Source organism: Siphateles boraxobius, unplaced genomic scaffold (genome assembly GCF_051911475.1).
Source record: "Siphateles boraxobius isolate OS27281-9 unplaced genomic scaffold, OSU_SipBor_1 6, whole genome shotgun sequence".
Taxonomy (NCBI): Eukaryota; Metazoa; Chordata; class Actinopteri; order Cypriniformes; family Leuciscidae; genus Siphateles; species Siphateles boraxobius.
In genome coordinates, this window is record NW_027509186.1 from 13,751,164 (window position 1) to 13,775,447 (window position 24,284).

The 24,284-nt window shown below is 37.7% G+C and overlaps 3 protein-coding genes and 1 non-coding gene across 5 annotated transcripts in view; 1 reads left to right on the forward strand and 3 right to left on the reverse strand.

Annotated features, from left to right (window-relative positions):
- Positions 1–181, reverse strand: part of gal3st2 (galactose-3-O-sulfotransferase 2) — a 67,730-nt gene extending 67,549 nt beyond the window's left edge. For both annotated transcript variants that reach the window (XM_077207801.1, XM_077207802.1), the window contains exon 1: positions 41–181. The gene's annotated coding sequence lies outside the window, so the exon portion shown is untranslated. The remainder of the gene's footprint in view (positions 1–40) is intronic.
- kcnj13 (potassium inwardly rectifying channel subfamily J member 13) overlaps positions 1–10,709 on the forward strand; it is a 43,139-nt gene extending 32,430 nt beyond the window's left edge. Inside the window, exons 3-4 of the mRNA XM_077207808.1 lie at positions 1,928–2,441; positions 9,507–10,709. Coding sequence (XP_077063923.1) covers positions 1,958–2,441; positions 9,507–10,108 — 1,086 coding nt within the window. The 5' untranslated portion in view covers positions 1,928–1,957 and the 3' untranslated portion in view covers positions 10,109–10,709. The remainder of the gene's footprint in view (positions 1–1,927; positions 2,442–9,506) is intronic.
- A 412-nt stretch (positions 10,710–11,121) lies between these two features.
- On the reverse strand, positions 11,122–23,722 carry efhd1 (EF-hand domain family, member D1). Its single transcript, XM_077207812.1, has 4 exons — positions 23,052–23,722; positions 15,961–16,108; positions 13,313–13,447; positions 11,122–12,184 (listed from the first exon to the last, which is right to left on the reverse strand). Exons 1-4 carry the CDS (start codon positions 23,318–23,320, stop codon positions 12,050–12,052), a joined length of 687 nt encoding a protein of 228 aa, XP_077063927.1. The 5' UTR covers positions 23,321–23,722; the 3' UTR covers positions 11,122–12,049.
- On the reverse strand, positions 23,584–23,655 carry trnag-ucc (transfer RNA glycine (anticodon UCC)). Its single transcript has one exon. It is a non-coding gene; the product is annotated as a tRNA-Gly (tRNA).
- Positions 23,723–24,284: the final 562 nt, after the last annotated feature.

Genomic DNA, 24,284 nt, shown 5'->3' on the forward strand with positions numbered 1-24,284 from the left:
TGTCTTTTTATATTAATTTCATATACTAAAAATCAATCACCAAAACGAGATTGCATGAGATATTAATTTAAAGAAGATTATTCAATCCAGATTTTCACTCTGGGATCCTTCGATTTACACTCCACTTTTCTCTCTCTGATGACAACGCTCCAGAATGACGCTTCCAAAGTTTCCAAGTGCACTCAATTTTTAAGGAATATTTAATAGCACTATAAATTGTTGATTTTGATATTTGGAATGAATGTTAGGTTCATTGATTTAACTTTGTATTGTTTTTGATTAAATGTGGTATTTGTATTTAATTGTGGGGAACAATTAGAAGAGAAGCCTCTGCCTATGTAGTGGGGATTTAATGGGGATCTAAATAAACAAATAAACTTACAGCCAATACAGGAAATTTACTTAGGAAAAATAGTTTTTTTAAGTTTTTTTTGACAGTTAAGCACCTTGTCTTGCCTGATCTCCACCGCTTTTATTAGTAGTCCTTAGTAGTCCTCAAAGAGTGCCAATATATATGTGTCAAATTTGTTGTAAATATCTCATTTCGTTTTGAAGTTTAGACACCTATATTTATGAGAGCATAAAAATGATCCATGAGTGACATTGATTGGATTTTTTTCCCTATCATAATTTTGACATTTGGGCATTATTGTTTAGCTATTTACCCATGTTTTCAAATTGCCTGTGTTTTTTTGTTTTGTTTTGTTTTGTTTTGTTTTTTGTCTTATGAACATGTGTCCTAAGTTTCGCGAAAATATCTCTTTCCGTTCACAGGTTATAACCGTTTAAGTAAAAGTGGCTCTGGTGCCATCAAACATTTTGGTTCCCCTTAGCAACCGATAATTGAAATTTTGAATTTGTTTGATGATTATTGACTGTCAGACTCCAGAGAATATTTCTGCAATGGTTTGGTTCCGATCAGGCCAAAAACCTAGGAGTAGTTAGGAAAAGTAGGTTTTTCAAAAAACTGCAATTTACTCGAAATTTCACTTTTCAGCACTACGTGCTTGAACCCCTAATAAATACACCATAAAAGTAGCTATGGTGTTGACCTTTTACAACTTATGCACTATGTATACATTTATTAGCTAAAATAATAAGCTAAAATTCATTAGCTTTAAACGAACAGAATAGTGTTAAATATGATTTATTTATAGTTATTATTAATATTTTGCTTTTATTTTTATATGTTCAGTTCTTATTTTAATTTTAAAACATTTACTTAGTTTAAAACAGTTTTAAATTTTAGGTAAATGTGCTTTTGTTCATTTATATATATATATATATATATATATATATATATATATATATATATATATATAATAAGATACATAATATAAAATTATATTACATTTATAATTATTTTATAAGATTTAATTCATTTTTATTTCAGTTTAAATAATTTTAGTACTTCAACTTCAACTTGTTTTAGTTAGACTTAGTTGCCCGGGGCAACATTTCTAATTTTCATTACATTTTTCAAGTTTAAGTTTTTCCATCTAGGTAGAAATTTAGGTAGATATTCACCAATAATCTCCATTTCATACATTCATACATTTAGTTGAGAACCAACTTTTTTGTTAATTGCATCAAATCTGGCACAATTTTTAATCTGCAAATACAATTTTAGAGCTTTAATAGAAAAAAAATGATTATCAGTGGAAAAACACCTTAAAATGAAGTCTGTTCCTCGCAAAAACATTTGGAGCCCAACAGCCGACCTGGTTTACTGTAAATGCTTTAAAATGTCTCCTTTTTGTTTCACAGAACTAAATAACAGGTAAGTATACAAGTTTAGAATTAATTTTCACAGACAGAATTAGAATTTTTTGGAGGTTGAACTATTCCCTGAAGAACATCAGATTTTCATATGTAAATGTGTAGAAATGTGCAGCTGATATCGGGTGCTCTTTGCTCATCTTTGCAGTTGCCAGCCGCTTGCCAACTCTCCGTCACCATGACAAGCACCACCATTGACCAAAAGGCCGTCTCCTGCCCCCTGATGGCCAAACCTCATTGCCAGCGCCTGGTCAACAAGGACGGGCGGAGCCTGATGCAAGGCAGTGCCCCAGGCTACAGGGAGACGTGGTCCGGGGCCCTGCGGGACATGTGGGGGACGTGGCTGGCGCTGCGGTGGCGATGGGTGGTGCTGGCGTTCTGCAGCTCCTTCCTGCTTCACTGGCTGCTATTCGCAGTGTTGTGGTACCTGCTCGCCCGTATCAACGGGGATCTGGATGTGCCCAACCACGACTCCCCACCGCCCGGACACGTGCTGTGCGTCAAACACGTGACGGGCTTCTCCGCCGCCTTCTCTTTTGCCCTCGAGACGCAGCTGACCATCGGGTATGGCACCATGTACCCCAACGCTGACTGTCCAACCGCCATAGCGCTGCTCGCCCTGCAGATGCTGCTGGGACTCATGCTGGAGGCCTTCATCACCGGTACACACCACAGTCTTCTACTTTACTGTAGAAATATGCACCAAGTCTATTTAGGAGATATACCTTTCCTTTGGAAATGAAGATTTCAAATGAGTCAAGTTTAGGTTAGGTTAAAAGGATGTTCGAGGTTCAGTACAAGTTAAACTCAATCGAAAAGCATTTGGGATAATGTAATAATATAAAAATTAAGAACGCATAAAAAATAGACTTTAAGGTAAGATATGTAAGATGGTGATTTTAAAAAGCACATATTACAAACTTAAAAAAGGACTTTTGCTGGCTGATTTACCATTACACAGAAAGATTGGTAAATGTGTGTGTGTGTGTGTGTGTGTGTGTGTGTGTGTGTGTGTGTGTGTGTGTGTGTGTGTGTGTGTGTGTGTGTGTGTGTGTGTGTGTGTGTGTGTGTGTGTGTGTGTGTGTGTGTGTGTGTGTGTGTGTGTGTGTGTGCATATTTACCAAACTTCAGAAACTCCCAAAGACTTACCTAAAGACTTTAGGTGAATGTACAGTAAGTCGTGAGAATCACATGAGTTCACATGCTTTAAGGAAAAAGATAAATGCAAATAAAAGAGTCATTGATGAATATATTTATATATATAAAAAAAATCATCATGAGTACTTTGCCTCTGAACAGTGGAGTAATTAATGTAAATGCATCACAATTCTGGCTTTGTATTGAGCAGATGATCCTGGTACTAAAGCCCTCAGAGGAAATGTAGAATGACCTGTAGATGTCCTGGTATTGAACTAAAATATAAATGGTACTTGTGTTCTAAGTCCAGCTTTTTAGGGTCATATTATAGATATGAAATACCTAGATTGCAGTTCATTAGCAAAAGTACATCAACATATCCGCCACATTGGAAACGTTAAAACCATCCATAATCACAAGCAAGTGAATTAACAGATGCAACAAGCAACATGTTTACATTATCATTCTTAATTTTTGTCGATGCTTTGACAACTGGTTGATTAGTTATTACCTCTGCTGAACATCTCAGATGATTATGACTGTAACTGTGGTTTGAGAAAGGAAACGGGACACTGCGTCTTGGATGGACGCTATAGGGAACAAATACCCACTCTGCCATGTCGCAGGGATGCCTTCCTCACTAGGTGAAAATATTTCAGTTGGCATAGCATACAGTGGTGGTCAAAATGAACGGCACCCCTGGTAAATATGATTTATTTACTTTGATTGATTTATTTGCTTTTTTTCCAAAACACGCTGGCCATAATTTTTGACTCCCTGTTATTAAATACTTTTTGCAACCTCCTTTTGCCAAGATAAGCTATGAGTTTTCTTCTATAATGCCTGATGAGTTTGGAGAACAATTGACAAGAGATTAGAGACCATTCCTACATACAGAATCTCTCCAGATCCTTCAGATTCACAAGTATAGTTGGTGCTTCTTCTCTTCAGTTCACAAAACTCATTTTCTATAGGGTTCATGTCAGGGAACTGGGACGGTCATGGCAGAAGCTTCATTTTGTGCTCAGTTACCCATTTTTGTATTCATTTTGATGTTTGTTTTGGACTGTTGTCCTGATGGAAGATCCAACCACGGCCCATTATAAGATTTCTAGTAGAGGCAGTCAGGTTTTTTATCTGTTGGTATTTGCTAGAATCCATAATACCATGTATCTGAAACAAGATGTCCAGGACCTCCAGCAAAAAAATAGGCCCACACCATATTAGATCCAGCGGTATATTTAACCATAGGCATGGGGTACTTTTTATCCGTTTGCACCAAACACATCTGATGGGTTTTCTGCCAAAAAGCCCTTCTTTGTTTCATCTGACCATAGAATCTGATCCCAAACAACATGTGGTGATGTAGGGATTGTTTGATATATTTATTTTAGGCTTTTTTTAGGCAAGACTCAACTAATCTCTGCAATTCTTCACCTGTGATCCTTGGAGAGTCTTTGGCCACTCAATCTTACCTTCTCACCGTGCATTAAGGCAATATAGACACACATCCTCTTCCTGGCGGAATCGAAACATCTTTAGTTGATTGGAATTTCTTAATTATTGCCCTGATGGTCAAAATGGGGATTTTCCATTATTTAGCTATTTTCTTACAGCCACGTTCTATTTTGTGATGCTCAACAATCTTTTGATGTTCATCAGAACTATATTCTTAGGTTTTACTCATTGTGATGGATGATTTCATGTTCATAGTCACCCTGGTGTGCTAAAAAAAAAAAGGTAAATATTAATGGGAATATACTTCAGAGATATTTTACTCGTAAAAAATTCTAGGGGTGCCAATAATTGATTTCATAATGTGAATCCCCCCCCCCCCCCTTTTTCTCATCTGAGACAGCTGTTAGGAAATGCCCTGCCACAGGGAGTGTTTTTTTTTTTCGTTTTCTTTTTTCCCCAATATTCCACTATCAACCAGTACCTCTACTTCTGAGGAAAATGCAACTTAATTTTCATATAGTAGGCTGTGGCACAAGAATGCCAAAATACGTTATTGCAACAGATTCTTGTAATAAACTTATCCCTCAGGCAAAACCTCTACTCCCTAACCTTTATAACTGAGATAAAGGAGGGCAAGGGACCCTATTTAAATACCCAGAGTAGATGGGGTGGGACACCTCACTAGGGCTGAAAGGGCAGCTTACCTAAGGGAGTCACACTGACTGGATTTTTTTTTTTTTACCTTCTCTGATAGTGACTCTTCTCCAAAGGGGAGCCTTGGGTAGAGAGAGGCTCAACTCCGAGAGCCACAGTGGAGCTTAGCCTTACTTTAAGACCCTTGAAATCTGGGGATGCTAATCAGACTCTGCTCTATGTAAAATATTTTCTTGCTTCTTTTTACATTATTGTTTTTTGTTTGTTAAACACTATAGTAAGAGACAGGTAACGAGGAGGCTCCTTAGGCAAACTTTCTTAACTCATTAGCTCAAAAAGGCTAGCTAGAGATACAACGCCTGCTAGATACAGCTCTTATTCTTTCTTAAAGCGCTGGACCACAGTGAGTGACAGATAACAAGGAAGGACGGCCCCTAGATGAACTTCCTCTACTCATTAGTGTTGTCAACTCACATGAGAGATAAACAGGTCAGTCAGGCATTTAATAACCCACTTTTCAGGGAAGCAAACCCCTACTTAGAAACCCATTGCAGTAGTTGGGGAGGGGGAGCAAACTAAATAGCAGGAATACAAATGGCCATGATCATAGTTTCCTTTTGTATTAACCTGAAGAGAAAAATCAAAAAGGGGAGCGAACCCAACTTTGTTTAGAAAGAAATAATTTGTTCAGTATACTCAACCCAAGGGGAAAACCTTAATTGTGCCACCATAGGGGAGTACTGAGCCTTTATCGTGAGAGGGGACGATGAACAGAGTATATATACTGTATCAACATGCTTCATCTTCTCTACCCTATCAGAATGTGTAAGCGGCCACCAGGGGGAGCTGTAATTCATGAAGTGGTAAGCCGTTAATAAGATTAGTATTAGACAAGAGCCACAACCGCCCGGATTGTATTCAGCTTCTCTGTACCCAGGTTCCAACACCTGTAATATTTCCTTACTTAGGGTGTACTCACACTAGCCAGTTTGAACCGTACCCGAGTGCGTTTGACTACCAAAGCGCGGTTCGTTTGACTAGTGTGAGTGCTCCGAACCGTGCCCGGGCGCGGCTCGATTAGCCGGCCCTGGCCCGCTTGGAAGAGGTGGGCCAGAGCACGGATCAGTTGGACTCGGGCGCAGTTCGCATGCAGTGTGAGCGCTAACCGTGCTGGAGCACGGAACAAGACGCGTGATGTACGGGAACCGTAGTCCGTAATCAAAGCTGCAAAGTCCTTGCTGCACTTCAGCTGGTACCTTGCAAACCTCCTCATACGAGCAGCACGATTACGTGAACATTTTCGCGCCACTAAGGCGACACATCTGTTTAACAACAGGCTGTGAGAGGGCTGTGGACCACCGTGGACCAAACGACACAAAATTATCCACAAAGAAAACATAGCGATGGACTCCATTGTGTTCAGAGAGCGCCGCTCTTCTTGTTTATCCCGAAACCGTCGCACCATAATGACGTAAGCGTGCTCCGGCACGAATGCTGAAACCCTATGTGAGTGCAGGCCAGAGAGGGAGTGGGGAGGGGGGACAATCGTACTCGGGCCCGGTTCATGGCAACCGTGCCTAGTGTGAGTACACCCTAAAACACCCAATTTATCTGGAGAAGGAAAGAGAGTGCTTACCTCTCAATAGCCATGTTTCCACTGTCGGGCAAAAAGTGGGTAGTGCGTGCCAGGACCACTCGTGTTTCCACTGTCACTATCGGGGCTCGATCAAGCCTCGTCCAGGCTTCCTCTGGGCCAACGCCCAGGGTTTTTTGACCCGCCTAATACCTTGGTCCAAAGCGGGCCAAACGGGGCTTGAGGAGTGGCCATGAACAAAGGCAGAGTCTACCTGAGTCAGGAGATCATTTCCCATTTCGTTATATCAGGCTACCAGCTAACTTCTAGATAGAAGAAGGAGGAAAGATGTTATCATCTGCATTCGTGTCTTTACCAAAGTGCTTCTCATTAATCACTTCCCTGAGATCTAGTCTTTTTTTACTCACGTCTCTCCTCCTGTGCACTCTCCCTCAGGCCATGCCTCCAGTCCTCAGGTGTGGGATGTATTTCCTGAATGCTGCCGAATGCACCCTCGCCCCTCTTAACTTTCCAAAAACTATCTCAATGGATATGTCAAAAAGGTCAGTGGGCGAGACTGGGGCATCGAGGAGAAAATTATTTCCTTTCTCCCTGATGTCTGCCAAGTTCAGCCACAGATGACTCGACCAATAGCAGCGGCTGTTTGTTTAGTGGCCCAGAGAGCTAGATCCATGGTGCGGCAGCAACTGCTTCAGGGGACAGTCGTTGGCCTTGATCCAGATCTTTTAGCAGATCTGCCTGGTAGGCCTGCAACACCGCAATGGAGAGATAGCTCGCAAAAGTATATAAATCCGGATAGGGCTGTGCAATTAATTGGATTTCCATTTCGATTTTGGCTCCCAACGATCACCAAAATAGTACAATCGAGTAAAAACGATTATTTTGCCATGTTCTGTTGTGCAAGAACACTCTTATTTTGTCTTGAGTTCTGAATGACACGCGCACATCCGCCCCTCCCCAAGCCATAAACTCTCTCAGCTTGAATGTTTAAACTGATACGACTTAAAAAGAAGTGAAAATTATCAACTTTAGTTATGATGCAATGCTGGCCCGATTGTGCAAGTGACAATTCCGTCATGTCCCGACCCCTAAACGCGAGAATGTAGTTTCAACGCTTGCCTTGTCCAACCCATTTTGAGAGACGGAGAGAGAGAAGACGCGGCACCGCTGAACACTCTCGTGGAGAAAGTTTTAAAATTTTTGATTTGATTTTATAATCTGTGTGGATTCATTTAGGCTATTCATTTAGGAATTTCCCGCATTATAATTGGTGGACCTGCGCGAATTATTAAAATACTCATTGAAGTATTATCTGTTATATTATTTATTTTAATAGTTAAAGTACAATAAATGTTCAAATTTCGATTTTTTAAGAATTGTTGAAAGGTGTCTTTTTAATAAATGCAACACATTTCCCAAAGTCATGTGAAATAATCGTGTTACATGATCGTGATTACAATACTGACCAAAATAATCGTGATTATGATTTTTTTCATAATCGAGCAGCCCTAAATCCAGACTGAATATTGCTTCTTCCATGACTTCGACTGATTGATTGATTGCCCGGGTCCTGACATCCAGCCATTCCTCGCGAGCGGGGCTGGCAGATTGAAAAGACTCAGTACACACTTTCCTTGTCTTCTTAAAACATATCCGCTTCCTCTTGGCTGGATGGTACCAACAACATGCTATCTGCTGGATCGGATGACATGAGAGGAAGCACATCCTGATCCGAATGATTGCTCGAGCCCACGATCGAGGCGTGAGAAAGAGCCAACCATTTCTCGAACTCCTCAGCCAACTCGACATGTGATCTCCACGACCGAAGCCTCTGGTTTGCCTTTGCTTGTCCCACATCCATCGAGAATAGGAACAAACATGGACAGAACATTCTCATTGTGAATTTCTCACAATGGGCACATTTAGAACTCTCAAGCACTGAACGTGCATGATCCTCTCCCAAGCAATAACCTCACAGGTTGAATGTCCTCAGGTTACAAAAACCTGGGACACGGAGGCACACTTCCTAAAACGTTCCTCTTGATGGCAGTTCCTTGACTGGTGGCCCAGGGGTGAAGAAAACATTCTGCCATCTTGCCACAATTGCACTCAGCTCTGAATACAGGTTTTGTTAGCAAGCCAATCAGCTGAGCTGCAAATGCCATGTGATTCATGTGACTCAACTATCCTGTGATTTGTCATCAAAGACAGCAGACAGGCAGGGAAGTCTACAGTATATACACTTTCTTCAAACATATACTATAGTTAAATTAAGCATTGTCTTTCTTTCAAAAAAATTTATTGACCGTCAATGGATAAAGATGCCTTTGCCCCCTTGTCAAAATATGACCAGGACTGAGCAACATTCAGAATTTAAGAATTATGAGTGTAAATTTGAAATGAACTGCCTTACAGGAAATAGAATTGGAATCACAATTCAGAGAAATCCAACAGATAATTGCATTGGGGAAAAAAATTGAGTGTTGTTCTCATCCTCAACCATAAATGTATTAGAAATAAGTATATAAGACAGATACAAATTTCTATAGGTGACATTTCTAACAGCTCTATCTGTAAGGACTTTTTAAACACCTATAAACTATCAGTCAAGACTTCATTCAAGCAACATTCAAACTTTGTCTTGACGAATTTACCTTTTCCAAAATGTTATAAATATTATTATTAATTAACTTTATTTAATAAATTATTTTTGCAGTTTTATTTTACTTTTTTTAGCTTTCAATTCAAAACTTTTTTTCTGTCACTTCACAGGTGAATTTGTGTTATTATTATTATTATTAATTTAATCAATTATTTATGTAGCTTTTTTAATTTCTGTTCCTTTACATTTCCTTAAATTCAAATTCTTTCTTTGCTCCATCAGGTGCATTTGTGGCGAAGTTCTCCCGCACTCAGAAGCACTGTGGCGGTATCCTGTTCAGCCCTCAGGCCGTGGTGTGTGAGGTCAGAGGTCGGCGCTGTTTGATGTTCCGCGTGTGTAACCTGCTTCCAAGGCCGCTGGTGGACGTGTACGTGAGCGCCGTTCTCTACGAAGAACGTGACGATCACGAACTCCACCAAACCGCAATGGAATTCAGCGTTGATAACCTGGGGTCACGACCTTGCCCTCTTTTTCTGTCACCCTTGACCTTTTTTCACCCCCTAACTCCCTCCAGCCCCCTAAACAACGCCCCAACCAACCAATCACACTTTGAGTTAGTGGTGTTCCTCACCGCCTCTCAGGAGAGCACGGGTTCTGGATACCACAAGAGGACGTCCTACCTGCCCGACGAGATCCAGTACGGCAGTTGCTTCACCAGGGTGACGTCTCTGCACGGAAGAGGCCGGAACAAAACCGAAAGCATGCGCTATTTTGACACGCAGCCCTGTCCGCTCACACTCCCCAACACACACACCACACACACGCTGGAGAAAGAGCACGTGGTGGTCCAGATTAACGGGGAAGGCAGTGACCGGGTGGAGTAGCAGTGGTTGTGTTTTTATGCAAGGGTGTATGATTACATAGGAATTCTCTGTTTATAAAAAGTGCATTTTATTTCATAACACAACCTCCAATGTATGACTTTTTTTTTTATCCTAAAAGACAACCTCAGTTAGTTATGATCTGTTATGTCACTCCGTCCCAATAGGAAACCATTTTTGCTGCTATGGACCTAATGATACACACTTGCATCCTTCAGTACTTCTGAACACACAATGACAGATGTTTAAGACATCGTCTTCATCTGGAAATAAGAGGAATCTCCAGTGATTTATTATGAGAATGTTTCACCCTGAATCCACTGGCACCACAAAACCATCATGTTTGAGCCTTTATTTATTTGGCACCTGGATATTGTCATTGCGTTATCTGTCTATGAGTTATGAGTCAGAGGGGCCGTTTTCAATTTATAAATTATTAAAGCCGTACATGGACGGGTTTTCTCCTTGTCCATAAAGTATTTTTTATCAAAATACATGAATGTTGAGATATTCACCCAAAAATGAAAAATTATTTACTTTGTCTTGTTTCATGTTCATTAACACCCCCATTAAGTGCCTAATACAAAACAAATTTTTTTTTTTTTTTTTTTTTTTTTTTTTTTTACTTTCACCAAAGTCATGAAATGGAAATTTGGATTGAGAGATCAAACACTGTACTGAACATTAACAATGATGTAAATAATAAAGTATATACATAAATAGACTATTTACTAGACTATTTTTGGGAAATAAAAATCTTTAATATTATCAGTTCAATGCAATCCATGCAATAAAACAAAATACATTAGATCAATTGTATTGGTGGCACTGGCACAACACTGTATGATTTTTTACTGTAGGAAATTATATAGCACATGTACTCAGAAAAGGCTGATGACTATTTTATGTATATTATAAAGCTTGATTGTTAAACTCTGGAAGGCTGGAAAAGAATTGTGTAGAAGTTTAGTTTTCTGCATACGGGCCACTAATAAAGCTACACTGAGTGGCAACTGATCTGTAAAAGAAATGCCTTTATTTTGATATGCGGAGCACAAAAACTGGATTAAAATATCTGTGAAATTATTGTGGTTGCGGTTTTTTTTATCCTGACAGAATATTTCATGCCTTTTATTCCTTCATACAGAGTCCTTCATTTAAGTGCTGCCACCTACTGGCATACACTAAAAACTTCAGACATACACTAGACACTTCAGACAGAATAAATGTCAGGGTTATATCACAGTTATTCCATTTTGGACATTTGGAATAAAACAGACACAATTTTTTTTTTTTTTTTTTTTTTTGTGAAAAATACAGGCTTTAATAGGCTTTATGTAATTGGCAAAAACAATTGAGTTACAGGTAGATATTATGAACATCTGATAAAATACAATTTACCAAAACTTAACAACAAACATATATTTAGGTGACAAATATGTAGAAAAAAAGCTAACAAAAAAAAAGAAAAAGGAACAAAATGCATGATTCAAATCTATAAAAAATAAACATATTTCTTGACCCTTTGTTTCCTTTGTTTCTTTTTTTTCTCCGTTGGTCATAATCAATATTTAGTCCACGACACCAACTATTTAAAATTATGATTAGCACTTTACAATAAACTTCTTGTTTCTAAAAATATATAGTTGCTTAGATGATTAAAATAGTCTATTAGAGTTTATTCTGTTTATGTCCTACATTACAAGACTCCTGAAATTTCACTCGCTTCAGCCGTCACAGTGAAACTCATTCCTCATGCATATTTCAGGATAGCCGTAAGCCACTAATAACGCTAATGATACTTGTTCAGTGTTACGCTGTGGTTTTGATTACACATATGTGTGAGGTACAAGAAGCCGTGTGTGTGCATGCGTGCTTGTGCGCAAGTCAAGTGTGCTCTCTAAAAGGCATAGATCTTTGTTTATGTTTATGATCTTAGGAGTTTTATGAACAGAATGTGGACTGCAGCTCTTTAAACGCGGCACGCCGTTCTTTTCTTTCAAGCTCCATCCTCTTCTTCTCTTCTTGTTCCTCTCGTATCTCCGCCTCGAACTTACTGCGCACAGACAGAGCCTGAACCTACCACAAACACACAGATAATACACATTTCAATTATGCGTCTCATATGTTTACAACTTAAAGACTAATGCATTGCTATTGCTGTAGTCGTGCTAAAACACTTTTAAATCAGTAAAATGCCAATTGTGTAGTGCAGGTTTATTCGTTGTTATCTTGTTAGGTGTGTGTGTCCCAAATCTGAAGCTGAAAAATGCAAACCTTTAAAAAAATGTCATTATCTGACATAAAGCTTAAATAAATAAATAAAAACATGTAAACAGAAGAAATATTTAAATTTAAAAAAAAACTTTCAAAAAAATTTGCCTTAGGAATGAACTGAAATTAATAAGTATAAAATTAATAAAATCACTGAAACTAAAAATGAAATTAATATCAATTAAACCTAAGTAGAAATATATGTATATTTAAAAAACTGTTGAAAATGAAAAAAGTACACGAGAAAATTACTAAAACAAACTAAAAGAAAAAAGAAAACTGAAAATATAGAAAAATAAAAGCTAATTTAAAAATATTTATAAATACTATAATAGTCTACAAAACATTCTAAAATAATAATAATAACTATGAGAAATAATATATAATATAAAGTATACATAATATTAAAATACAACAATAAAAAAGTACAATGAAATGTAATGTTAAATGGAACTAATCATTTAAATCTGAACAAGACTTCACAAATTTATACATATATTAATACATTATATTTACATTATATTTAATAAGATAAATAATAATTTTTTAAAAAGTTAACACTATTTAAAATAGAATTTGTTTAGCTACAAATTTTAGAAAATGCGAAAAGGTCTGCACTCTAAAAATACTTAATTTAATTGGTTCAAGCAGGAGATAAGAATAGTGTAAATGTTTCGGCTATTTGCCTTTGTCAGTGTAAATTTAGGACATAGGGATTCAATTGTCAAAAATATTCACAAATCCATGATCTATATAATGTAACACTCTCTAACTGAGTGTGTGTTCTTTATAGATTCCAGCCAGCATGTACTTACACTATATGAACACAAGGGGGAGACTGAGTCTAAAAATAATCTTCTGAAGAACAAGGGAGTAGTGCTTTCCTATCCATCAAACTGTCTTTCACATGAAAAGATATAAAACCCCACAAACCTTGGCCTCAAAGAAGTCCCTCGCTCCAAGAACGCCCTCAGTCGAGACGTCGATCTCCGAGAGTCGAGCCAGAGCCATCAGCCCGCTCTCTTCCTGCAGCTCACCTGCCGCGGCCCGCCGGAAGATCAGCAGGAACTGGCAGAGATCGAGAGATTTGGATTATAAGGAAGTTTCAATAGCTTTAAAGGTTATCAGCATTTCATGGGAGGGTGCATTTCTATTCAATGCTAAAAATAAACACAAAAGCATATGACTTCAGTTGGCATGTCAGCATGTTTTTATTTACCCCAAAATTAAAGGCACTGCAGATATTTCCCTTCAAATGATAAGCAATAAGCCCTTTTTATTTAATCGATCTTTAGATCATATCCACAAAGAACTGATTTCATTAAGGAGAAGGGGGAGGTCAAAAGAATGACCTTATATCAGGTTCACCCCTTTCTCTGCACAATCTGTTTGTGTGTGTGTGTGTGTGTGTGTGTGTGTGTGTGTGTGTGTGTGTGTGTGTGTGTGTGTGTGTGTGTGTGTGTGTGTGTGTGTGTGTGTGTGTGTGTGTGTGTGTGTGTGTGTGTGTGTGTGTAATCTTATCCATTTGGAATGTTTGTCCAATCACAAGAGTCAGAGCAACATCTGACACACTTAACGTATTTAAGACACAGCTGCACTATCACCTGTTTGAGTGTGTTTGAGTGTGTGTGTGTGTGTGTGTGTGTGTGTGTGTGTGTGTGTGTGTGTGTGTGTGTGTGTGTGTGTGTGTGTGTGTGTGTGTGTGTGTGTGTGTGTGTGTGTTAGAGAGGGTTGGGTTTTTGGGGGGGTTGGGGGGTTATTGCATAGATTGCATTGCACTGATAATAAAAATAAAAATCTAGTAAATAATCTATTTATTCATGTATATACTTTATTGTTTACATCATTGTTTGATCTTTTAGATGCCACAGACCCCAAATATCATTATCCTCATGTGAGGGACCCCCGTTTTAAAATATAAAGGGCATCTATCTTTTATTTACAACCAACTTATACATTATAGATATAGAAAGGGACCAGAGAAAGTATGCTATATATATATATATATATATATATATATATATATATATACACATTATGTATTAATAGAAATGTGATTATACTAAAAATAGCTAGTTGTTCATCTATTCTAAATTGGATTAAAATAAATAAATAAATATTATGTATGTATATATATATATATATATATATATATATATATATATATGTTTTCTACTCACTATTGTAATGTACAGTTGAGTATATTATTTACACATTGTAGTTATTAATTTATTTATTTTTATTATAATCACATTTTTATTCATTTTATTACTCATTCATCACATTTATTTTAATCTAAGTTATTTATGTGCTTATTTGTTTTAATCTTATTTATTTGTATACAGTTTTTCTCTTGACCCCCTGTCACTCCCTTGCGGCCCCCAGTTTGAAAACTTACAATACTCAGAAGGTCTATTTGTGATTTATAGGTATTATTTGTCGATTCCATATAAAATACATTTTAAGTCATTATATATGTATGGAAGTCAGTTTTGCATTAGTAAGTATTACTTAAATCCTTAAAAAGTTGTATATTAGAATATCATAGAGACCATTGTGTGTGTGTTCTGAGTATTTGCTAGGCCGTCTATAGTCGTGTTTACACCTGGAATAATAATTGGCTTTGGTGGATCGGATCACAAATGGAGGACGCTATATAATACAGGTGTAAACATCTAAAACACCATGCGCTTGTCCACTTTCGACCATTTCCAGAGGTAGTCGAAAACGCATTCGACCAGATTGCTTTTGTTGTGTAAACACTCATGTGGTCCAATGTGTTTGAACAGCTACAAAAAAAAAAAAACCTACTCCCCGCCTACTGACCTAACATGTAAACATTATGCGAAGTGCACTAGCCAGACGGGATTTAAACTTTGCCGGCTGAAGACTCAAGTTTAGTTAGAAGAGGAAAAATGTACCAAGCACAATGTTCTCTCACCATTCCTGATTTCGAACACACACTCACAGCGTCTAGTGCGTCTCTCAGAGCACAAGCAAAAGCTGCTGCTCTCCGTATGTTTTTTAGTCTCCTCTGGTCGCGTTTATGTAAATTGTGTGAGCTTGATTCGTCCATTAGATTGAAAGATCTGAAAAAGCCCATACATTTACCCAGCCATAGACCCTCCCCTCGAAGAAATCAGGACAGAAGTGGTTGAAAGTGGACAAAAGAGACATATTTAAACACCAGGTATAAACTTGAATGTATCTTAATACCAGCTGTAAACAGGGCCTATGATATTCTGATTGCGACATGTGTGTGGCGCCTTTTCCATGTAAGTCTAGAGGATCATTTTGGTCCATTTTATCACCCGCCAGGTGAAAATTGACTAAGGTGATTAAATCTTATTGACATTTAAAGACGCCACATCAGAGCTGCATTCAAGGATAGAGATTTTATCTCTTACAGACCTCTCAAAAAATGTGCTCTGATCGTATCATTTAAGTAGAAGAGTCTAAAGTGGTTTCTATGGAGGGTAATCTCTGAAAAGATTGAATCACAAGATTACATCAGTAATCAGGGATGATGATAGACTTAACAAAGCTGTAACAAAGCATGAAAAAGACACACACACGCATACCTCTCTGTAGCTGAGTTTGCCGTCATAATCTTCATCGACCTCCTTGATCATGTTCTTCAACCCCAGATGAGTCTGTGGAGCTCCAAGTTTCTCCATCATCAGCTTCAGCTCCATCAGATCGATGAAGCCGTCTTTACCGGAGTCAAATCTACACACAAACACACACACAAACAGCTTTGAAGGAGTAGTTCACCTGAAATTAAAGTTCTGTCATAAATGACACACATTTTGTACCGTTTTTCCATTTATGACGACGATATATCTCTCCATTATCGGGAAATAACATTGAGCATTATCAGTGAAACTACAATTTTGATCATAATTTAAACCTGCTATATGGCTTCATAAGACCTGTGATATAGGGCAAAGGTCATGTGGACTGTTTTCTATGGTATTGTTGTTGTTGTTTTGGAGAAAAGTTTAGAACAACTTTACCAGTAAAATTATTTATGTGACTGTTCAAAAGTTTGGGATCAGAAACTTTTTTTTTAAGACTGAATCATTTTTATAAGCAAGAATGCATTAAATTAATCAAAAATAACAGTTAAGATTTTTATACTGTTACAAAAGATTTCTATTTCAGATAAATATGATTATTTTCTATTCAACAAAGAATCCTAAAAAAACACACATTTATCACAGTTTCCACAAAAATACAAAGCAGCACAACTGTTTTAAACACTATAATAATCAGAAATGTTTCTTGAGAATCAAATCGTCATATTAGAATGATTTCTGAAGGATCACGTGACACTGAAGACTGGAGTAATGATACTGAAAATTCAGCTTTGATCACAGGAATAAATTACATTTTAAAATATACTAGAACCCAGTTATTTTAAATCATAATACAATTGCACAATATTACAGTTTTGTTCTGTATTTGTGATAAAATAATTGCAGCCTTGGTGAGTAGAAGAGACTTCCTTCAAAAAACCTGAAAAAACTTTTGAACTTTAATCAATGCTAAATGCATTCTAGCATCATACGGATCATATCAAGCTTCTACTGACACACAGAAGAGCCCGTTGACATGAAGACATCCAGCCGTCCGCAGCAGAACAGCGGGTGGAGAGTGATGGAAGAAACAGCAGGAAAAGAGGATCTAACGGAGGAGAGTATTTATAGAGTCTCACCCAGCTGTTGCCACACCAACCAGCAGGATCGCATGAGTGTGCGAGAGAGAGAGAGAGAGAGAGAGAGAGAGAGAGAGAGAGAGAGAGAGAGAGAGAGAGAGAGAGAGAGAGAGAGAGAGAACATTGAGTGTTTTTTCTTGAACACTGTGTGAAAGTGCAGAGGCTGAGATTGAAGGAGTGTGCACGTGTTTCTATTTTAGTTTGAGTGATGCTTTAAGAAAGAACAGGCTCAGGGAGGCAGAAAAGTACAGGTGAGCATCGTCTCATCTCTCCTTCTCTCTCTCTCTCTCTCCGCAGAGGAAAGAAAATCATGAATGAGATGCCATTTTATTCTCCGAGACAGCAAAATGGAGAAAGTTTAATGCGTCACAGAATTTCCACCAGAGAAAACAAAATAAATCACAATAACCTTGCATGATTGTTAAACGTGATCTCAATAACATCTCAAACTCTGACTTAACGAAAGCAAAGTCAAATGTCATTATGAAACTAATTTCTTTGAAAATCTATTGTTGTACTTTACAATAAGGTTCCATTTGTTCACATTAACTGCATTAGTTTACATGAAGGAAAAAACTTCTGTCGTGACAACTCTCGGAGTGTTTGTCATGATAATGGATATGACACTGTTGATATGTTTGGTCTTGGTGGATTAGATCTGCTACACTCCTCCTGCTGATGCAGAGCAAGTACGGGACTTCGGTAGCATTCTTTTCATTTTACCTAATGTTAATTTCAATATTTACAAATACATTGCAATCTTAAAAATAAAGGTTCTACATTGGCATCCATAGAAACTTCCCAATGCACAAATTGTTCTTTATAAAAAGGTGTTTTAAAGTAAAAAGTTACATCTTTATTTAATGGACTTGAGCTAACACCCCAGATAGGAGGGAATGTTCTCTAACGTTCTGGCAAGGTTTTCACAAAGAAATGAACAAACGTTCTGTCAGTAACATTAAAATAATGTTTGTTCCAAGTTATATGGTCTTAAATACTGTTCTGAAAACGTTCGCACAATGACATTATGTATACATTGTTCATGGAACTTCTGAGACATTTTAGTTTATCGAACGTTTTTAAAAGTTACGAGTTTCAGAACGTTCAAAGAATATTCAGAAGCAACGTTCCCATAATGTCTGCAAAGTGATAAAATGTTCCCTTATCGTTCGTACAACCCCAAAAAATACATTTTTCAAACATTTGAAAAAACTTGACGTTTTGAACGTTAAGAAATGAAGTTTTCACAACTTTAGCAGAACGTTAGCAAAACGTTCTTAGAACATATGTTTGTTAACTGGGACAATAAATAACTCATGTTATTAAATAATATATAATAAATAATAGTATTTATAATATTAAAAAATACTGTAACAAATGTTGTTAGTTAATGTTATGCATTAAATAATGATAACTAAAGGAACCATATTGAAGGGATGAAAGGATATTCATTTTAGATTTCTATACTATTACTATATAATTCTCATATTCATATTTTAATTTCTCCTAAGGTACTTTAAAGAGAAAGCTCTGAGACGATGTGAGTGTTTATCAGGCTGTTTCACATGGTTCCTCTGAATGGTCAAATCTCGTCTCCTTCACACATTGTTTCTGAAAGGTCATTAACAGCTCGACCTTCGTCATTAAAGGGCTGCATAAAAGCCTTTCAACTGAACCATTTCACGCAATATCCTCACTTTCTTTCTTTGCTGGATTGTTGCTTTAACAGCCACACGGAGACATGCTCACACTCGCCTGTCCTGATTAAAAGACAACTGTGAATCTGCTGACCAGAACAACAACTGCTTTCAGCAACTGGCAGAACACACTCCTACACACGCGGCTCGAAAAATGTGTGTGGATGCATGAAAACACAAAGTGACGTAATTGCGGGTGCATGGCATGTGTTTGTGTGTGGACGTTTTCTTTGTCCTCTCTGGTTTCCTGCTATGGTATTTATAGATGCCAAAGCTCGGGGCAGAGATTCATTTCTAAAGCCTGGCATCCAGTAACGGGACTCAGGCTGATCCGGGATCTGTTGCTGACTGCAGATGTGCTTACAACTGCCATTATGAACTACTTGAAGCAGGTCAGGGTTAACAAGATGACCTGCTGTGTGAGAGGGAGAGAGGGAGAGAGAGAGACAGAGAGGGAGAGACAGAGAGGGAGAGACAGAGAGGGAGAGAGAGAGACAGAGAGAGAGACAGAGAGGGAGAGAGAGGGAGAGAGGGAGAGAGAGAGAGAGAGAGAGAGAGAGAGAGAGACAGAGAGGGAGAGAGAGAGACAGAGAGGGAGAGAGAGGGAGAGAGAGAGACAGAGAGGGAGAGAGAGAGAGAGAGAGAAAGAGAGAAAGAGAGAAAGAGAGAGAGAGAGAGAGAGAGAGAGAGAGAGAGAGAGAGAGAGAGAGAGAGAGAGAGAGAGAGAGAGAGAGAGAGAGAGAGAGAGAGAGAATAACAAAGAGAAAGAGGAGGATGAGATTGGCATGTTGGTCCTGCCGCCTGCATGCCGGACACATTCCAGGTCAACACCCCTCCCTGTGCTGAAGTGGGACGGATGGAGAGAATAAAAATATGCACACGAAATTATACATCACATAGACTACTGTTAAAATGTTTGGGGATGGTCAGATTTTTTGTATGTTTTTGAAAGTCTCTTATGCTCACCGAGACTGCATTTATTTGATCAAAAATACAGTAAAATTGTATATCTGTACTATTTAAATTAACCGTTTTCTATTTGAATATACTGTATTTTAAAATGTATTCCTGTGATCAAAGCTGAATTTTCAGCATTCAGTGTCACATGGAAATCATTCTAATATGAAGATTTGATGATCAAGTTTCTCAAAATATTTCTGATTATCAATATTGGAAACATTTGTGTTGAAACTGTGATCCGTTTTCTTTCAGGATTTGCTGATAAAGATAAAGTTCAAAAGAACAGGAATTTATTGGAAACATTATTAATGTTTTTGTAACATTATAAATGTCTTTATTGTCACTTTTGATCAGTTGAGTTTAATTTGTCCTCGCTGTATAAAATTATTTATATTTTTAAAACCTAATATATACATATATATTGTATTATTGTCTATGGTACATAATCACCCATTTTTATGGAAGCTTGTTTAAGCCATGAAATTAAAAAACATTGAATTAAGAAAATTGTGACTTTTTATCTCACAGTTCTAACTTTTTTCTTACAATAGCGAGATATAAACTCGCAATTGCTTGTTATAAAGTCAGGATTGCAAGATATAAACAGCCAGTTCTGAGAAAAAGGTCAGAATCGTGAGAGGTAAACTTGCAATTGCGGGGAACAAAAAGTCAGAATTACAAGACAAACTTGCAATTGCATATTATAAATTCAGAATTGCAAGCTAAAAAGTGGCAATTACTTTTTTTATTTTTCATTCAGTGGCGTAAACAAGCTTCCTTATATTACAGAGCAGTCAAAGTTTGATTTGTAGATTATCTATCTATCTATCTATCTATCTATCTATCTATCTATCATTCTATCTATCTATCTATCTATCTATCTATCTATCTATCTATCTATCATTCTATCATTCTATCTATCTATCTATCTATTTAAATACATTAAGATAATTCATTTATCGTTGTTGTCACTTGGTTTGGTCAAGGATACTAATGGCATCTGGGATAAAAGATTGTTTAAAAGTACTTTTACCTGAAGCGCCTCCCAGAAGCTCAAACTGGCCAGAAAGAGAGTGAGTACTATAGTACAGTACTGTAGTATATCTACAGTCATTTCCCCAGCTTTCTTCCTCATTCTGTCAGTGTATATTTGGGTCAGGTGTTTTGGGGGTTTTCCTACTGTTTAAGTAGCATCAACACTATCCTGTTAAGCTTGTTCTTAAGTTTGCAGTTTAAATGGCCAAGCCAAGCAGAGAGATGATAGGTTAAAACACTTTCAATGTGTGTGATGTACACTAGCTCAATAATCTGATCACTGACGCCCAGGCAGATCAGCCTTCTGAGGAGATTAAGTCGTGAGCATTTCTTAAGAATATAGTCTGTTATCTGTAAAACTCAGATGTTTGTCAAGAACTGTGCCTAGATACTTAAAAGTTCCCACAGTTTCAACTGCTTGGCCATTAAGTAAAACCGGCTCTGTTGTTAGGTCTCGTTTTTTGCAAAAAAAGTAGCTTGTTTGTCTTTGCCACATTGATTTCTAGTTTGCCATCTTTGCACCCTGCTTCAAGGGCCTTTACATGTGCTAACAGGCCTCACTATCATCTGTCTGTCTGTCTATCTATCTATCTATCTATCTATCTATCTGTCTGTCTGTCTGTCTGTCTGTCTGTCTATCTATCTATCTATCTATCTGTGCTAATTCATAAGTAGCTGTGAGTTGTGTTTATGAATATTAACTCTGCTGTATCTTGCTTTTGACCCATTTTCCTCTTATACATGACATCTTTTTTCATCTGAAACTGGGCTGAACTGATGAAGTGGGCCAGCGTACGCACTTCTATGACTTAAACTGACACACCTTGCAGTCCTGGCGTAACCTACTCCTACGGGACATCCACCCTTTATAATCATTGTTGTATACACTACACACTTTGGGTTGGTTTCCTTTAACACAATATAATCATCTCGACTGAACCTCACAGTTAATGACGCTTCTATTGCAAATTTCTAGAACTACTTTATATAATAAATCATCTCTCTGATCTTAAAGTGGCCTTAAGGCTAAATTAAGATTGGGATTCTCTAAAAAAAATCTATTAACATCCTTATGTGTGCTTATTTGTGGCAAAACCGTGATCTGGCAGCAGAGGTCAACATGCAGAAACAAATCTTTTGAGCTGAAACACATCCCAGGATTCTCCTCACATCAAACACTGGTAGTTTACTATTTGTTATTGTTTGGTTTTATCGCACAACCAGAGATCCGGTTCTGAATTTGATGTGATTAAACAAAAACAAAAAAAATATCTAATAATAGGATGAAAATTAATAAAGGGATTTTTTTATTTTTTTTTACTTTATCCATTTCATAACTCTGCATGAAACCAAAGAGACCCTCTCTCCAGACTCCTCCAGATCCCCGTAAACACACGCACAAACAGACAAAGATGGCATTGTTGCTCATGGAGTGGGTTCCATGGGACGCAGGGTTTGTGAGTGGACCCTTGTACTGAAATAATGAGGGAAACCAGGACAATGGCTGTTCAGAGAGAGAGACGCCGCAGAAAAACAATATTTTGGCACTGTACGAGGATGCTCAGAGAGAGAATTATTGTTAATTTATTGTGAGCTTCAGAATGTTTATTTCTTGCTATCTTACACTTACTATTCTTTCTTTAAAATAATATTCTATTATTTTACTTTTTGTGTGTGTGTTTTTGCAATACAAATTCACCTAAAGCTGCAAAGGAGAATTCTTTTAACTCGTGTCTAATATTAATTTCATAATTATTAATTTTTGTTCATTTTTCCCCCATATTGTTTCTGATTTTGATCACAATCAAATGGCTTAAATGTCATTAAACGATTGTTGGTCTTCAGATTCACTTATTTTTAACACAGCAATGTGGACCCTGCATAGATTTTTATTTTATTTTACTATATGCCAATACTATCCGTTTAATTTACACTATAGTTTGTTTATGTTATTTCATTTTATACCATTTATAAAATAACTAATAAGCTAAAGACAATTATATACACACAATAAAAAACAAGAATCAATCAGGGATTTAATTTGAGTGATGCATCAACATTCCTTCTGCTCCAAGAACACAATGATCCCAAATATCTCTCTCTCTCTCTCTCTCTCTCTCTCTCACACACACACACACACAAATATCACTCTTGTTATAATGATGTTCAATACACCCATAACTTGATTAACCCGAAGAAATCTTAATTTAGATAAATATATTTAATAACGGTTGAGCTTTGATGAAGTGACTAATGAACTGACCTCTTGAACATTTTCTCCATGTCTTTGATCTGTTTGCGGGAGAACTCTTTAAACTCGGTGTAGGGATTGAAGACCTTCATCTGCTTGGGCTTCGTCGTGCCGTCATGGATGTCCAGCCTGCGGTTGAGTTTCTCCGTCAGTTCCGAGGTGGCGTCGCCGTTCACGGCAGCGGGTCTCTCCGTCTCCTCGTCCGCTCCTGTGTGCACCGGTGACTCGGGTTTGGTGTCCAGCCTGCGCTGCAGCTTCTGTGCGACCTCCTCGGATGACATTGCGGACTGTGAATGTGATGCTCTTCCTCGCACGATCAGCTGTTTCTGAAAACTAGTCTCGAGGTGGGAGAGAGGCGGGGCTGCGGAGAGTCTCTTTAAACGTGAGCTTTCAAGTCCAATGGGATTCTTCAGACTAGTTGTAAAAAGCTATTAGAATCTGATAATAGAGCTCTGAAGGCATTCGATGTTGCCTGTTTACACAATGGATTTGTGTAGCTATTGAGGTTCTAATATAGAATATATATAAGATTAAGAAAAAGCTTTGCGTTGGCCGGGAATCGAACCCGGGTCAACTGCTTGGAAGGCAGCTATGCTCACCACTATACCACCAACGCTTACGGAACACGAGCGCTTGCTAGTTTGAACCAGCCGTGTGTATTCAATCCTGACTTTTTGTTTTTGTAGACATGGAACTGAATCTTTCACTCATATTTATTTTGGATAAAAATGACTGTGTTCAAATTAAGTGAATGTGAAGACCACCAATCGTTTAATGCCATTTCAGAGGATCGCACATCAGCATCGACCTTGCGTTTTTCTGAAGCTTTATTGCGACCCCAAGTGGTCACAGGTTTCATTACCGTCTATCCACAGCTAAACTGAAGTGTGTAATTTCTGTTAAAATACAGTCATCTAATAACAATTCAAAAAACATGTCCTTATTGCCCTGGGCCCACCCCACCAGGTCTTATAGAACCAGTGGTTGCAACAAAGAATGTGTCAGTCTACGACATAGATTCAGTGAAGAAAGGTTTGTACATTAAATTAAAAATGAAAACATTTGCAAATGTGTGATAATGCCACAGTAAAGTATGTTTTTTTTTGTTCTCTCTTCTAATAAAGGTGTTACAGTGTGTGTTAAATACTGCCTGGCCTGCAAGACACCAGTCAGGTTTCAAGAATACACTTCAGGTTTTCATAATTTCAACAATTTTGACAACTCGTCTATGTGCAATGATGACAT